This window comes from Corythoichthys intestinalis, chromosome 7, assembly GCF_030265065.1.
Source record: "Corythoichthys intestinalis isolate RoL2023-P3 chromosome 7, ASM3026506v1, whole genome shotgun sequence".
NCBI classification, from domain to species: domain Eukaryota; kingdom Metazoa; phylum Chordata; class Actinopteri; order Syngnathiformes; family Syngnathidae; genus Corythoichthys; species Corythoichthys intestinalis.
In genome coordinates this window covers 36,255,553-36,273,007 of record NC_080401.1, presented here as the reverse complement: position 1 = coordinate 36,273,007, position 17,455 = coordinate 36,255,553, and the positions used below count along the sequence as shown (strand labels likewise).

The window sequence follows — 17,455 nt, the reverse complement described above, 5'->3', positions numbered from 1 at the left end:
AGTTGATTGTTGAAAAAAATACTCTTTAATCTATAATGTATTTGAATAATTCTAGGAAAATGTGCTTTTTAAGCATGTTAACATTAAAGCTGTGCATACTGTTAGTATTTTAATCTAAATAAAAATAATACAAAAAAATATATATATTTTTTGACTACATCTGAAGACGATTAAATGTACCATAGTTTCCGTGTTTCTTATTGTGAAAACCGGATGTGGCATCGCGTGTATTTCCGTAAGCCAATGGAAGCCAAATGGGAATCGTCGGACTCTGATTTTGCGGTAATTTATCATATATTTAGCATATTTTAACGACAGACACATGTGAAAACTATTTGAAAATCTGAACGAAATAGAAGAAGTCATCAACGTTTCGTACGTGACACAAGCTCTCGCTTGGTCATTTTCGTCATTTTACCGTAACGGCCTACGTAGAAGCGCATTCATAGTAAACGGATGCTTTGGCTGTTGGTGTTGTGGCGAGATGCCAATGTTCTGAAGTTTCTCCAAGTGCTGGTCAACTCTGCGTTCGAATGAACCAACTGGCGAAGATGGCGAGGCGCTCGAACCGTGCCTCGTCCCGGTCCAGCCGAGAAATGACCAAATACTCCCGACACGTCGCCGTGTTCCGTCTGACATTTTGCCTGCTTCTGCTGTCCACCGTGGCGGAGGCCGGGTTATACACGACGTCCGATCAAATTGTTGCTATATCCCTGGACAATTACAAGTCTGTTTTGGTCAACTCTAGCTCTGCTATTGTGGTGGAGTTCTACGCATCGTGGTGTGGACATTGCATCGCCTTCTCGCCAGTTTATAAACGACTGGCGAGAGACATTAAAGGTGAGTCCCTAAAGCTAGCACTAGTCAAATAACGGCAAAGCTTCTATTTTATGTTATTGTAGCTTACCCTAATGTTGTTTTATGTTATCGTATAGTACTATATATTATGTTAACTTATCATATGTTGTATCTTCACTAGGGGCGTGACAATTTATCGATATGATGATTTATCGCGATAACCTAATTTGTATCACAACTGGTTATCTATGTGCCTCCGCCAAAAATTGACATATCGTTTTAAAAAAGATGTCAGTAAAATTTTCCATTACAACAAAATATTCGTTCAATCGCCCCCTCCCAGTCAAATTGAATTTGACGTCTAGCGCTGTCAATGGCAGCCAAAGAGTTCAGACACTAATTTGTTTACAAGAATGTTGCAACACTCTAGTGCTGTTATTTTGACAGCTTGTCCGTGACTGTGCAAAAAAAAAAATTCATTGTTTATTTTTCCATTTAGAAATGGGCTTGTTGTTCTCATTGATATCAGAATAGTGTGGTACCGCTACATACGACGATGTAAGTCGAAATTCTCATATTGCAGGATTTTCCCATAAGAATACTTCATAATTCGATTAATTCGTTCCGCATCCCAAAAACCTACTCTGAATCCTTAACTCATTCACTCCCAGCCATTTTCACCGGTGCAAGTTTTACTGGATTTTGACTGATTTTGCAAGGCCCACAGAAAAGTCTGTTCTATTGCTATATAAACATGGAACCCACCAAAAGAAAGACTAGACTCTTCTTTCAGCAGAAAAAAAGTTCATCTTTTTCCATTCTTTAGAAATCAGCATTAGAAAATAGCTTAGTTTGAGCAATTTTCCAATTTCTGATGAAAAAAACAGAGAAATTAAGCTTTTTGTGAAAGCATACATTTCAACTTTGACTGTAACACAGCTATTTTTGCTTTAGTTACATCCCAAACATCTGAATAATGTTTTCCTTTTACAAAATAACATAAATAACAGGACAAATAGAGTTTTTGATAGCAAAGTAACAATTTATTTACAAATAACTAATTGAGAGATGACGCTGTTGTGGCCGCGACAGCCGGGTAAACTTTTCCCTCATCGCCGACTGTCTCATAAAGATGGATTTTTTTTTTGTCTCTGCGGGGTCTGCTCGGCAAGTAGCACGGACTCAACAGCATCGTTTGCTGCACTGGTGGTCCCGGTCGTTCTGCTCGGTCGTCCAGCGCCTGGCATCGCTGGCGTCCTCTAAGTTGTTCTCCATTCGGTCGTCTTCCGCCGGCACCCCGGCCGTGCGACCCGGCCGTTCGTTGCCAAATGCGCTACTGCCATCCAGTTGCCAGTTTTATTGCTCTAAGCTTTGTGCTTTGGAGCTAAATTGAATCAGAACCCAGAGATAGCTCTTGTAAACAAATTAAAAAACGTAGAAGACGTATAAATACGTCTTTGGGACATCATTGAAACAATTAAAAACAGAACGCATTTATACGTTTTTGGGAGCAAATGAGTTGATAAATACTGCAGGTACAATTACAAATGTCAATTCCACAAAATTACTCCACAAAAAAAATATAGATGCAAATTGAAATAATAATCATAATAATAATGTAACGAATTAGGTTCTAATGTGGCAGTTGTGTTTTGCATGCTGTTCCTGAACACACCGTGACTGATGAGAGAGTGATAGAAGTGTGGAAGAGTGGGAAGTTTTTACTTTTCATGTTCTGTTGTTGTTGGCGTCTGTTACGGCGGACAATAGCTGCGTTGTCTCACAAGTTCTGGAATAAATGATTGAAAACCTGACGAAGCTTTCGACTTCCTTGCCGATGTTACAATAATAATAATAGTGACAGTCCTCACTAGAGCTGTCCCGACTAGCCGACGTTATCGATGATGTAAATGCGTTGACGAGCACATGTCGATGGTTAATGAAGGGTTAAAAAAATATATGCGTGGAAAGTTGAGAATGTCGGACGCTTGCTATGCCAGAGGGGAAACCGGCAAAAAGCCAAAAAAACGCACCAAAGTGGGCAAAACATTGACTTATTTCAATGAAACAAAGGAGGGTACACTGTTGTGTCCTGTCTCTTCAATGCTGAACTTGGCTGCACGTCGGCTGTGAATGAACACCTAAAGCGCCGTCACCCAGTTATAATTTTGGAAGACGACAGGAGACGACAAGCTGGCAGATCGTAAGTCCATCTAACGACGTGTTTGATTAACGTTGCTAAGTCTGTCGCTATATGCAATGAGTATATTTACCGCACGGTAAATAAAAACAAGGGTGGTAATTTTCACGGCTGCGTATTATCACCGCGAACGTGCGTGCGTGCATACATTTGTGTGTGCGTGTTGATGGCAAATAAGACTATAGTTCCTTGCACAGATGTTTATTGGTCATCAACACGCCGTAAAATTAAAGTTCATACATACAAAATAGATACTTCGAGGCTAATGGGGAAAAAGACAGCCTACTTTAGCCTGCTATAAAACATTTGCAGTCTTCTCCAAGACGCAAACTTGCGGTTAAAAGGTGACACTTCAAACATGAAAAATCGCTGGTTTACAGCATTTGCAAAAGAAAAAAAGCAAAGAAAAAAAAATCTATTACTGACACCACATGCAATGATGAAAAGTTTTTTTGTGTGTAAACCTCACGGTTAGCGGTTTAGCGATTGTACTTCCGGTGAACATTCAAAATAAAAGCACGTCATGTTCGTCATATAAATAACGATTTCTGGAGTTAATCCCACATACTTTAGAATTCATATTCCACACTACGAATAGCTTTAAATTGACACCCTTTATGAAAAATCTGATTGGCAGTGAATAATTATTATAATACTATTATTACATATAGTTGTGTACTATAATATTAATGCTAGATATTTTTTTTAAGAATTGTTTTGAATCAACTTGGAAAGGCTAAGTCAGTGTTCTGACTGTTTACATTCCATTCTTTTGCACTAATTAATGCTATCAGCATTTGATGTTTATTTGTGGTTTCTTATTGTTTTTTACATGTTTATTTGTACTTTAATAAAAGAATTTAAGTGTTCCAAAATGTTTTTTGTCAATTAATAAGCATCAACAAAAATTTCATTGCTAAATTAGTATTAAAAAAAAAAATTTGTCGACTACTCGTAAAAATAGTCGGCTGACTAATCGGGAGAAAATTCGTCATTTGGGACAGCCCTAGTCCTGACCCACGTATTGATAATTACTATAATGCTGTATTGTGACATATTCATTATTGTGAACCTTGTATCACAAATTGTATCATATTGGGAGGTACTCAGAGGTTCCCACCCCTAATCTTCACTCATCGGGGCATGTTATCTTACTGCATCGTACACTTTATGATATATTATCTCAATTATTGTATCTTTACAGCGGTTTTCTGTTTTTAATTTTTAGGAATTCCCAAAAACCTTAATTATTTTGGGTATCTCTATCAATTAAATCCCGAACAGTTTTTTTTGCCTTAGTTTTAGTTCTAGTCATTTCAATTAATCACTTTTCTGTCACCTTGAAAACATCATGAAATGTTCTCATAGTCCAATGGGGTGCTCGTGGGCTGGTTCTAAATATTGCTGAAAAGAATACATTTTGGGGGGTTAAAGGGAAAGACGACACCTTAATCGTGTCCATCCCAGCAAGAATCTTGTTTCAAAATTGGAAAAAAATATATATATATATATTATTCTGGTGTGATATTGGGGAAAAATATAAATGAGACAGTGTTCCCAGGAATAGGTGTCATATTTTAGCCAATCAAATGTGAGTATCCCAAATTACCCGCCTTTCCTCGTTACGTCATTAATACCCATCTCACATGCACCTGTGCTTGAGTCTATCTGTGTGTAATGTACATGGGTATAACCAGAGGTGGGTGGAGTACCCTAAAATTTGACTCAAGTAAGAGTAGCGTTACTTCAAAAAATATTACCCAAGTAAAAGTAAAAGTAGTCGTTCAAAATATGTAATCAACTACAAGTAAAAAAGTATTTGGTGAAAAGAATACTCACGTAATGAGTAACATTATGAGTAACTGCTTAAGATTTTTTTTTTTAAACAATAGTATTTTTTTCTCTCAGCACAAAGTTATCTATATGAACTGTTGTTATAATGATACTGTACAACAACCCATTACATAACCACATAAAGCCAAATAAATAAATACAGTTTTAAAAATCATTAAATTCCGGCAAGAGAGAAAAAAACCAGTAATGAAGCATTATTCGCCCAAATAGCATGAGTGCCCTGCCATCTAGTGGAGAAAATAGTTCCTAGTTTGAATAGTGAATACTATAGTTACTATTATGAAGTTAAAAGGATCATATCTCTGTTTTTTTTGTGGTCAATCGGTGCCAAATAAAAACTGGAAGAGAGTTTTAAATCCGTGCTTTCGGTTCATGTTGAGGGCAGCGCCACGTGATTGAACAGAATGGCGTGATCATAGAACCGCAAGCTTGCATCTCATTGGTGTAATGGAGTCACGTGATTATTGTTGCGACGTTTCATTGGTGAAATTAGTAGCGCTACACTTGGCAATAGCATCGCTAGCAAAAAAAAAAATATGTAGAATAAAGATGAAAAATGTAACGAATCTTGTGTGGCCCAAAGTAGCGGCGTAAGAGTAGCGTTTTTTCTTCACAAATATACTCAAGTAAAAGTAAAAAGTGTGTCTTGGTAAAACTATTCTTAGAAGAACATTTTTCTCAAGAAGTTACTCAAGTAAATTTAACGGAGTACATGTAACACGTTACTACCCACCTCTGGGTATAACTGACACCAAAAATGGCTGCACCCATGAGCGTTGTCATTTTTTTGTGTTTAAACATTTTCTCCGTCCTCAAAGGTCTAAGAAATTTGCGATTTATGGACTTAAATACTTTTAGCAACTGTCTTTGATATGAATGTCATTTACAGTAGGTGTTGTCTTTCACTTTAAATAGCTCCTACTCATCATATTTGTACCCCTAGCACCTGTGTATGCTAACAATCGGTTGTTTGCTGAATGTTGTGGTTTTTAGAGTGGAAGCCTGCTGTTGATTTGGCAGCCATCGACTGTGCTGATGAGAATAACAGGAAGGTCTGCTCAAACTTCAGTATCACTGGATATCCAACCTTGAAGGTAGAATGTTCCCTACAAGCCACTAGCACCAATTATGTCTTATTATTTTCCAGGTTGATTGGGGTCTGAAATTCATTCTATGTCTAGTTCAAAATTATTAATTGGCAAGATCTTGTCAAATCTGAAGTTGTGTACGTCTTGTTTGCCTACTATCGTTGTTGTTATGCTACGAATATGAACTGACACGGATTGGAAAACTTTTTTTGTGATGTCATCGATAGCAACCAAGCCCATTGTCGCTAGACTGTGATCACAATACTGTTAACCTGCAATGATCCAGACTTGTTATGCTACAAATACGAACTGACACGGATTGGAAAACATTTTTTGTGACGTCATCGGTAGCAACCAAGCTTATTCTCACAGTACTGTGATCACAATACTGTTAATCTGCAATGAACCAGACCGCTACTTGGAAAACTAATGGCACACCGTCAACCAAATTGACGTGAACATTTTCATATGTACGCTAAAATGATTCTTATGTTGTCTCCATTTACTTGCAAAATACTTCTTCGGTGTGAAATCCAGGCCACAAAGCTATTTTGTTATGTAAAGTGACTAATTTGACTTTCTAATGTGTAACGGTACAGTGGATTGGTTTCTGCTGTCCACTAGCAAAGATAACTGGAACAAAAGGCTCCTTCTTTCCACTTCACAATGTATCTTAAACATCTGCAAGTCATTTTAGCCAGTGTGGATTGAGGGGTCGAAGCGGGCAGAGGGGGGATGGATGCGTGCCAGCCAAACTTTACTCAACGTCGCTTTGCTTCTCTCATGGCCGTGTGAGGACTGCCCAATTTGATCCCCAGCTTTCGGTGTAACTCAAAACTTTTTTATTTTTTTCTACCTCCCAGTTCTTCCATGCCTTTGGCCGGAAGGATTCTACTGGACAGCGTATTAAAGGTATCAAATGCCTTTACATACATTTGCACAATTGAAAACAGTCTCTTTTGCGACTCTGGGGCGTTTCTCAGCATTGGCTTAAATATTAACATCTTTGGGACTGATTTGGAAACTGTGTGTGTTGGCATTGCGTCAAAACAAACAGCAATGTTTAATGGCAAATGTTGGATTTTCACTGACCTTCAGGTGTACTCCATGATGTCCAAGCACTCCGTCATGAAATCATAGATCTAATGGAAAAACAAGACCCATGGCCTCCAGCCTGTCCCCCACTTGAGCCCACCAGGTAAAGAAAAAGCCCATTATATCAAACTGTCTCTCTCATTACCTTCACAAAATAACTTTAATTAAAAAAAAAACAACAACAACTGGATATTAAACAGTAATTGTTACTTGTTTGAATTATAATTTGAACATTTAATGTAAAAAATGTACACACCACAATGCCTTGGGTTTAAAAATATAATAGTTTTCCAGCTTTTGCGTAATAATCATCAGCAATCAACTTTGCCATGTATATATAACATGCAGATTATGGAAAGTGCTTTCTTAGTTTTGTCTTGTTTGATTGAAAGTAGTTTCCTTATGATCAAAATACGACTTCTTCCAGCCAAGCTGAAATCGACATCTTCTTGGAAACTAACAACGTTCGTCACCTCGCCCTGATCTTTGAGAACGTTAGCTCCTACATTGGCAGAGAGGTAACAGTACCCATCACTCCATCGTTGCTGTCTGCATTTAAAATTACTTGGCTGTCGCACATTCTTGAAGTGCTCAGTGTTCCCTGTGTCTCAGGTGATCTTGGACTTGTTGCAATTTGAGAATATTGCAGTGCGGAGAGTCCTGAGCACTGAGGATGACCTCGTAACCAAATTGGGGGTGACTGAGTTCCCCTCCTGCTACCTTTATTATCCTGGAGGCAACTATACCAGGCTGAAAGTGTGAGTATTAGTACAACACCATTTCATTTCAACTTTGAATATTCCTATATTTTAAACTTTGTTTATTGAAGCAAATATTCCTATATTTATGACATTATGAGGGCTGCCACAAATGATTGATGTTCAGATAATCTCTGATTAGTTTTGCGATTAGTCCACTAATATACCTTATTTTCCACACTATAAGGTGCACCTAAAAGCCTCCAATTTCCTCAAAAGCCGACAGCGTGCTTTATAATCCATTGCGCTTTATATATGGATTAATATTAATCATGACCTGACATTCTCTTTAGCGCAGCTCCATCTAGTGGGTGCATAACGCAACCCCAACTACTAGTACTACTAGTACTAAGGGTGGGAACCTCTTGGTACCTCACAATATGATATGATTTGCGATACAAAGCTCACGACAACGATGATCTCACGATATGGCGATAAAACAATTATCAATTCATTGGTCAGGAAATTATTTTAGGATATTCTACAAAACAACTAATAGACACAAAAACAAGGTGTCTTCATCCTTTTCCTGTGAGTTTATCACTACCCGTATTTTTCGGACTATAAGTCGCACCTGAGTATAAGTCGCACCAGCCATAAAATGGCCAACGAAGAGGAAAAAAACATATAAGTTTTACCGGAGTATAAGTCGCATTTTGGGGGGAAAATTTACGAGATAAAATCCAACACATTGAACAGACATGTCATCTTGAAAGGCAATATAATATAAAAATACAATAGAGAACAACTTGCTGAATAAGTACAGTAGAATGTTACACGATGCATGAACAACGAAATGCGAATATACTGTCCTCACCAGGACGCTACGGTTCGGTCCTGACTATACAGTGAGCTAAACTCCCAAATGACGATGCTGGACGTCCGTATAATTTGCTGAATCAATTTCGTCCTTGATACGAAACAAGTTCGCATCAACGTAAATAAATGATAATTAGGTGCTTTTACAGAAATGACACAAACAGTTAGCATGCGTTCGCTAGCATTAGTACATCGTTCAAACGACCACACAACTGGCTTTAAGTGTCCGATCGTGGGTGGAAAACACACAACAAAAACAGAAAAAATGATTCACACAGGCGTTGCCTCTGTAGATATATTTTACAAGCATAAACAATGAACGTAGGTTCGCAGCCGAGTTTCTCTCTCTCTCGCCCACTCGCTCAGAGACGCTGCGTAGCTGTCCGTCTTCTTCTGGCGTGTGAGCGCTCATCTTCGCGTAAACAAGTGCGCCCCCACTTGGGCGTGAAAACACCACAAACTAAAAGCATGCATTTCAATATAAAAAGAAAAAAAAGTCAATAATACAATTTAACACACATTGCCAAAGGCAAAACCCGAACGTGGCCATTGCTATTAAGTTATTCAGATAACTATAGCATAAAGAAAATGCTAACAAGTTTACCAAACCATCAGTGTCACTCTAAAACACCAAAATAACATGTGAAATGATATTATAATGTGTTAATAATTTCACACATAAGTCGCTCCTGAGTATAAGTCGCACCCCAGCCAAACTATGAAAAAAACTGCGACTTATAGTCCGAAAAATACGGTAGTAGACATCCAATCCATTTGAACTGGGAGGGCGGCAGCGAATCAGCCCCTCCCATTTCAAATTTGCTCCTCCCACTTCTGTGGTCGTCAGTGGCAGTCAATGCCAGGCAACGCGGTAATTTTCAGTCACTCTCTGTTGATTTGGGACATTTAATGGGTCACCTTCTGTTGATTTTGGGTTGCAGAACAGGAAGTGACCCGGGAATTAATATGCAGTGACTCAAACTCAACAAGAAGTGACTTGTAATGCCGTAAATGAACAGAAAGTGACCTGTAAATGCCCAGTAAATCAGAAAGAGTGACTGTGAATGCTTTAGTTTCAAATGAACAAACGTTCCTTCGCCCTTCCCATTCTTAATGGATTGGGCGTCGAGCGCCGTCAATGGTAGCCATACAGTTAACTGAGATTCTATGGCTAGGTTCATACCCCAGGTCTTGATGCACAATTTTGATTTTTTTTGTCATATCGTTTTTTTTGCCGTGCCCTTTGTCCATTGAACCTTTTCAAGTATCACGCATGCCCACTAATTCGCAGTCCGAGTTTCCATCCTCAATCCATTTTTAGTTTTAATGACTGTTGTCAAGCCCACCCCTTCCCCAAAAGCCGCATTCAAGCTAGACGCTAACGCTAATGCACAGCTGCACCACTACCGTAGCACCCTGTCTCACTCGCTCTTTGCTGAGGTAATTGCTGCATGTATTCCAATTTGGAAGACTTGACAGTTCAGACCGCAGCCTCATTCTAGAAAAATGTGGCCCAGATTTTTTTTTTTTTTTTTTTACTTTTGTCCCGTTTCTCCCTCACTCGCGTCGGAAAAACACGAAAGAATTGGGTTCGTGCATTGAGACCTGCAATATGAACGTAGCCTATTATTGTGGAAGATTTTGGTGTTAACTTGTTTGTTCCTTTTTTTTTTTTTTTTTTTTTAATTTAAACATTGACACCTTTTTAAAACAATATCTCGATTTTTGGCATGAGCGTAACGATAATCTTTTGGGATGCAAAGTTTCACAATATATCACCATATGGATATTTTTTCACACCTCTAACTAGTAATGCGCCTTCTAATGTGGTGCGCCGAATATATAAAAACAGTTTTCAAATACATACAGCAGCACGGTGGCAGAGTAGTTAGCACGTCCGCCTTACAGTTCTGAGATCAAGGTTTCAATCCCAGGCTCCGCCCTTCCTGTGTGGAGTTTGCATGCTCTCGCCGTGCCTGCGTGGGTTTTCTCCGGGTACTCTGGTTTCCTCCCACATCCCAAAAACATGCATTGTAGACTGATTGAACACTCTAAATTGTCCATAGGTTGTTCGTGCCCCGCTATTGGCTGGCAACCGATTCAGGGTGTACCCAGCCTACTGCCCATAGATAGGTGGGATAGGCTCCAGCATCCCCGCAACCCTTTTGAGGATAAGCAGCTTGGAAAATGAATGAATGAATGGGTTTTAGAATAGGCCAATAATTGAAGGTGCACTTTATATTCCGATGCGGCTCATAGTGTGGAAAATATGATAATCACATAACATTTTAGGTGTGTATGAAACCATCAAACAGGCACTGGGTGTCCCCCAGAAAACTTGCAAAGCCTGGTGGTAGAGAAGTCCACTGGCGTCCCACCATGTTTTAAAATAAATAAATGCTAAACAAATGTTAGGTTAGGTACACTAATTTGTACTATGTGCTATAAGCCATTCATTAACTTTAATTATAGTTACCCCCGCGACCCTTGGTGAGGATAGGCGGTTCAGAGGATTAATGAATTGAATGATAATTTTATTTAAATGTAGTTGTACAAAAAAAAAAAACACAGTGTAATATGTAATCGTAACAGTAGTAATACGCAGTCTATAAATAATATTTGGTAAATTGTCCGCCTGGCTAATAAAGCACTGGATGAAATTTGGACTATCAATACTTTTACTCTATCATTGTTTTCTGATGCAAAAGCAACAATTTGCAAATATTGGGATATATTACAAAGATAATCATTGACCTCATTGATAACTACAGAAATCTGAATTTTTACTGACAAGAGATTCAAAGAGGATGATTTTTTATATTTTTTGAATTAAAAAAATGTCTCAAAGATCAATCAATTATTAAAACACTTGTTGGTTAATTATTGTATACGATGTATGGTATCAAGACTGACTTAAATACTTATTAGCATTTAACTAAGTGGTAGTTTCTGGGAGAATTTAAGACAAAGCTATTGTTTGATTTTAATTGCATTGCAAAACAAGAAAAACTGTATGAGGTCTTCTAAAATATTATACGTTAAATAATCATTTAAGTGTACAGTAGTCACGAAAGCTCTCATGACCAAATGGCATTATTGGTCATGTCACCAAATCAAAGACCATTCTTTATATTGCCAGTTAGATTAAATATGGACTGATTTTATCTACAGACATTAAAGACTATTTGACAAAAATTCAAAAAGTGAGTTCGGTGGACTAATGGGTTGGTAAAAAAAAGAAAAAACAAGTAGTTAGAATTGCCATCAGTAATCACCGAGCAGCATTCAAGTGTTCGTTTTGGAATCCCTTCGTTGCGTATCCATTGAGAATCATCAGCCGCCAATCCGTAACATCCAAATGACATTTGTGGCCTTTAATATGAAAATCCCAAGTTTTCCTCTGGTATCACAATCCAATCGTAGCGACTCTGATGATAAGATGCTGATGGAGAAAGATCACTTTGCTTGCAGCCTCATTTATACAAATGTCAAGGTCAAACAACATAGTTTTAGGCCGTTTCCAAACATGATTTATGGCGTGATGTCACTTTCAGCACTAATCGATCGGACAGCGACCGCTAAAAAATTGTTATGAAAGATTGTCATGTAGTGGCGGCTGTTTCAGCTCATAAATCTTCACGAGAGGAGTGCATTGTATGGCCACCTTCCAGCTGCGACTTTCTGTTTGCAACTTGACATTCATTATAATCAGAGGCCAATAAATTAACAATTGGCAAACAAGTGACTAGCAATGGATTTAAATGTTTGCTGATAGGCAAAATAATGTTTTGTGTAACCTTTACATGTACAAACTAAAAGCAGGAACGTGTTTACATGATGGAAAATATATTGCAAGTAGGAAGAACGTTTTTCATTACAAAATGAAAAAATAGGTCATAATGAGACTTTTGAAAAATAGTTTTTGTGAATGAAGCATCATGCAGAACAGACTTTCTTTTTTCATAAGGCCGGTTTATTATAAAAAGTAGCTGAAGCAGCATTTAGTAACTGCTTTTAATGGCAAAGTAAACACTTATTTTTATGATGATGATATGACGATAATGAGTTAAAAACATCGACATGGAGACATTTACGTCTGTTGAAACACGAAAATGCTCAGTAGTTCACAATGCTTTTTACTTTTTGCACTTGTACAGTAGTTTGTCATACTGCATCCTAGCCATGTTTGGCGATATGACATGCATACATTTTAGAGCCGTATTTTCAGTACCGTGGTAATTTTGGCCAATGTTATTGTTCCAATCTGATACCATCCCATGCCTACTTGAATCACATAAAATGCATCAGAAAAGCATATACACATGAGGTTTTTTTTTTTCTAGACAAAAGGCAGGAGGCAACATCGCTTGCGTTCAATACATTTTCTAATGAAAGAGCGCGACAAGGCGAAAATCGCCAACCCTTTTGCGGCAAAGCGACACGCGATGTATGTGCACGTGAAATTTCATGCACGTGAAATTTCGTGCACGTATACGTACACACCCGCAACAGCGACGCAATATAAGAAAATAGGAAATGGTTCTACTTCTGTCTCTGTCGCTGCCGCCTGGCACTGCAACCAATCAGCAACAGATATATTGAATGACATATCACCTGCGAGGACCAACCCAGAAATTGACATCCACACCCACACTTTGTCAACATGGAGGAGTGTATCATTTTAGCAGTGTGCGACCAGCACATACTTTATGATAGCTCTCGGCATGATTTCCAGGACATACTGTAAATATAAAAGCAGCAGTATGGGAAGTTGTTGGCGCTCATGTAAATCTCATGGTTGCAATCGGAAAAGATTGGAAATTTTAAAATTCCCTCCAAATTTATAGCCAGTCAGAAACTAGCACTGACACACAGGCAGGGAGCGGTGTGTGTCGCTTCAGCTTGCTGCTGCAGTCGCATCGCGCCCCGTGTGTCAAGTTTCAGCTCAACGGCTTTAACTTTCGCATTTCGCCATCACTCGTCGCCTCCCGTGTGTCTTGCCCCTAATACGGTGGTGTCCAAACTACAGCCCGCAGGCCAGCTGCAGCCCACAGCGAATTATGACAATATCATTTAAAATGGCCTGCACAAGAAGCTTGAGTTCAGCCTACATGCTGTTGCACTTCTCAGCTTCAACAGTAGATGGGGCTAGTCAATTAAATATTGCCTCGCCATTAGCTTATATGTCAAAACCTTCCAACATGATGAAATCAATGTAGGATACTGTAGAATTTCAATATTTTGTTTTACACAAATAAACGATTGATAAATGGATTATTTTTTTGTCTGTAGCCCTTAACTCATTCTCTGCCATTGACAATTATAGACATTAAATCCATTTCAACTGGGAAGGCTGGCATTAAGTGATCATGTTACGCTACCACTGACAGCAACAGAACTCCAATCAAATTTGACTGGGGGACTGGCAGTGATTGTTCAATCGCTGCCAGCCCTACCATCCAAAATGAAAATTTTTAATGAATACATTTTTGAAACCTGCCCTTTTTTTTTTTTAAATACTTGATTCCATTCCTCTAAAAATTACGTAATCGGGCCCAATTTCCGATCACATGATCGGGGAGATACTTAACACACATAACAAACGACAGTGGAAGGATATCAAGTTGGCCCTTGCATCCTTCGATTTTTCTGAAAGCGGCCCTCGGAGGAAAAAAATGTTTGGACACCCCTTGTTTAATACAGTTTAAGGTATCTCTAACTAAATATAAAAAAAAGCCTAAAATATGACAGACTAGTAAGTTTTTTTGGTTTGCCAAAAACAACACTAACTGAATATAATTTTTAATACCTCCAACTTACAGGTGCATTCCCATGCCTCTTGAAATTGTTCAGCACACAACAAGTTAGCATCCTCATTATCTGAAGCCTATGCATGAGACTACTTTTAAACATCTGGCCCCTTAATGGGATCAGAGCATCAAAATTGCTCCCATTATTCACCATCATAAAGCGGCGCCGATCGTTCCTCACCTCGCAAATCCATCTGCCGCTTGTGGCTCTTTGTCTGGCGCTTTCAATAACTTGGCATGCAAAAGAGGACTCTTTTTAGTTGACAAATGCAAAGAGGAAATGATTTATTGCCGATGTATTTATTCACCCTCCTCTGTTCGACCCCCCTCATCTCCATCACTGTACATGAGAGGGGGATGTTTTTAATTTCTTGCATGAAAACAATGCCATTGCTTTTCTGGCTTCACCTGCACAGCGGCAGATGGCATCCCATCATCGCTTGAATGTCTGATTGATCCTGGGAGAGACACAGTTGTGTGTGCGTGTATAAGAAGGCGCACGCACATCCTTCATGCATGTAATGTGCACTGCTCCCAGGTGAGCATGTTCCCCGTCCCAGCCTATGCTGACACCAGCCCAGAGGGATGAGTGGATAAATGGCTCATCTCCCCTCCACATGCGCAACACTCCCACCAGACCCACAGGTGTAATTGAGTCCCCGGCTGGTGCGAGGGAACGCGGGCCTCCTTTAAGCATCCATCCACCTTATTACCATCCTCTCACAGTTTTACGGTGCTCTGTCTTCTCCGTCCCGCACAAGAGGGGAAAGTCAATGAGGGTGCGGGAAGGAGAAGCTGACGAGCGAACGCAGTAAGGCTGCGGCGTTTTAGCAGCGCGGCTTCATAATCGATGATCTCTCCCGCGCCGCGCGCTAACCTGGCACCATCTGCCCTGCCGTCGCAAACGTTTTCCAGTAAGTGTGTAAAATATATGGCCACAAAAAGCGTAAGAGGCTATAAAGCATTTTTATAACACGAGACTTGAAAACAAAAAGAGTGCAATGCATTTTGTTTAACAATTCCTGCTTGGCAAATAAGCTCCACGTTGCCAAATGTGTTGATTGTAAATGTCTAAGGCCTTCTGGGTTTTACGCTTTACGACCGGTCAGCGGCATGATTAAGTCTTGGTTCCAAGTGGCTTTTTTCAACGCAAAGAACTAGCTTACTGGCCCGAATATAAGACGGTGTTTTTTGCATTGAAATAAGACTGAAAAAGAGGGGGTCGTCTTACAGTCGCGGTCTAGTCATTATACCCATTCATGACGCTAGATGGGGCCAGATATCATTAAAGCGATGTTCTGTCATGACAGATCTCAGCTGCTCTCCCCATTCACGACGCAAGATGGCGCCAGATGTCATTGAAGCCATGTTCTGTCATGACAGAGCTCAGCTTCTCTCAAGTTGAACCAGTTTGCAACTTTTTATTGCAATGTTTTTCCTTATTCAGATTTGTTTCAAGACTACAGTTACAATTAGACTTCACTTTGATGGTTAATGCAGTTATTGCAATTTTGTTGTTTTATCACAATAGATTGGTTTATTTACATTTCAAAAACCAGAAGCCATTCATTTACGAATGTGATTGCACTTTAGTTTACATATTTAAATATTCAGATAATAAGATTTCAATGAGGCAAAATAACATGTTATTTCTCTGAAATATATGTTTATAATCATTTGTTTCGGATGTACAGTAATTATTCATTCATTCATTCATTTTCCATGCCGCTTTTCCTCTTCTGTATAGAAATTAATTTGGTGTTCAAAAAGTCTGTTTTCAAACTTGAGTCTTGAAAAAGAGGGGGTCGTCTTATAATCAGGGCCGTCTTATATTCGGGCCAATACGGTAATCCATGCATTACTATCATTTCCTGTCTTTGCTATAATTGTCTGCAGAACTGTTTTGAATATGAATTTGGTTTTTTTTTTTTGTTTTTTTTAAAATAAAAGAAATAATAGCAAATCAGACAAATCACATGATATGGCACACAACTTTTTACCCCGAATAACCTTCTTGATGTCACCCACAAATAGGAATGCCAGCCTCTCAGTCAAAATGGATTGGACGTCTAGCACCGTCAATGGCAGCTAATGAGTTAAATGGGTTTAAGCCTAAAATTAGGATATCCACATGGTCTTAAAAAGTCTATATATATATAAAGTGATGTATATATATATATATATATAAAGTCTTAAATCCAATAATTTGAATTTAAGGCCTTAAAATGTCTAAAATTCTCTTAAAATCTCATAAAAGGTTGTAAATACAATATTGAAAGGTCTTAAAAATCTATTGACGTTACTTTACTACTACTTCTTATACTACTAGTAGTACTTCGTGCTCATTTCTATCATAAATTCATATTCATATATAAATTCAGGTAGTCCCCGGGTTACGACGTACTTGACTTTCGTGATTTCGACGTTACGACGCTGTAGTCTCGTCTGCCATTTTGTCTCCAGTCGTTTTTTCTTAGTAATGTAAACAGTGTATTTTTGCACCTCACAGTATCTTATTTTTTACTTTATTAATATGACATGTTTTGTCATCACTAAATAGCTAACTGTAACACACATATGTACACTTATGTCTAAGACGACACTAACACTTGACACAAAACAATTGGTGTTCAAACCTCCATCTAGTCAGATCAATATGTAAATTCAGTAAACTAAATTAACCTAATTTGCCAAACAAAATCCACTCGCTTAAATGTTACGAATGCTAACGTATTTCCAATTCTCATAGCAAATCGCTCACACAAAACTCCCCAAACTGTAACTCTCAACTTAATTACAAATGCATACACAAAGATATATTAGCTGAAACAACTTACAGCCTTATGTGGGCCAAACCAGAGTGTAGCTGTCCTTTTTTCAATGTCAGACGAGTCTGCTCCTCAGTTATACAAGGCGACAGTCTAGTCAGACCCAAAGCTACCACCATAGGACAGTGTTTCCTCCATCATTAAACCAAATACAATACCGTTGGACAGTTATTTTGAGATTTAAGGGTACTTAAAGGGTTCATTC

The 17,455-nt window shown here is 38.7% G+C and overlaps 1 protein-coding gene across 1 annotated transcript in view; it reads left to right on the top strand.

Annotated features, from left to right (window-relative positions):
• The first annotated feature begins 212 nt into the window (after window positions 1-212).
• The window catches only part of qsox1 (quiescin Q6 sulfhydryl oxidase 1), a 55,961-nt gene continuing 38,718 nt past the window's right edge, over window positions 213-17,455 (top strand). Inside the window, exons 1-6 of the mRNA XM_057841483.1 lie at window positions 213-840; window positions 5,846-5,946; window positions 6,804-6,852; window positions 7,039-7,138; window positions 7,463-7,553; window positions 7,648-7,793. Of these exons, the coding sequence (XP_057697466.1) occupies window positions 534-840; window positions 5,846-5,946; window positions 6,804-6,852; window positions 7,039-7,138; window positions 7,463-7,553; window positions 7,648-7,793 (794 nt within the window). The 5' untranslated portion in view covers window positions 213-533. The remainder of the gene's footprint in view (window positions 841-5,845; window positions 5,947-6,803; window positions 6,853-7,038; window positions 7,139-7,462; window positions 7,554-7,647; window positions 7,794-17,455) is intronic.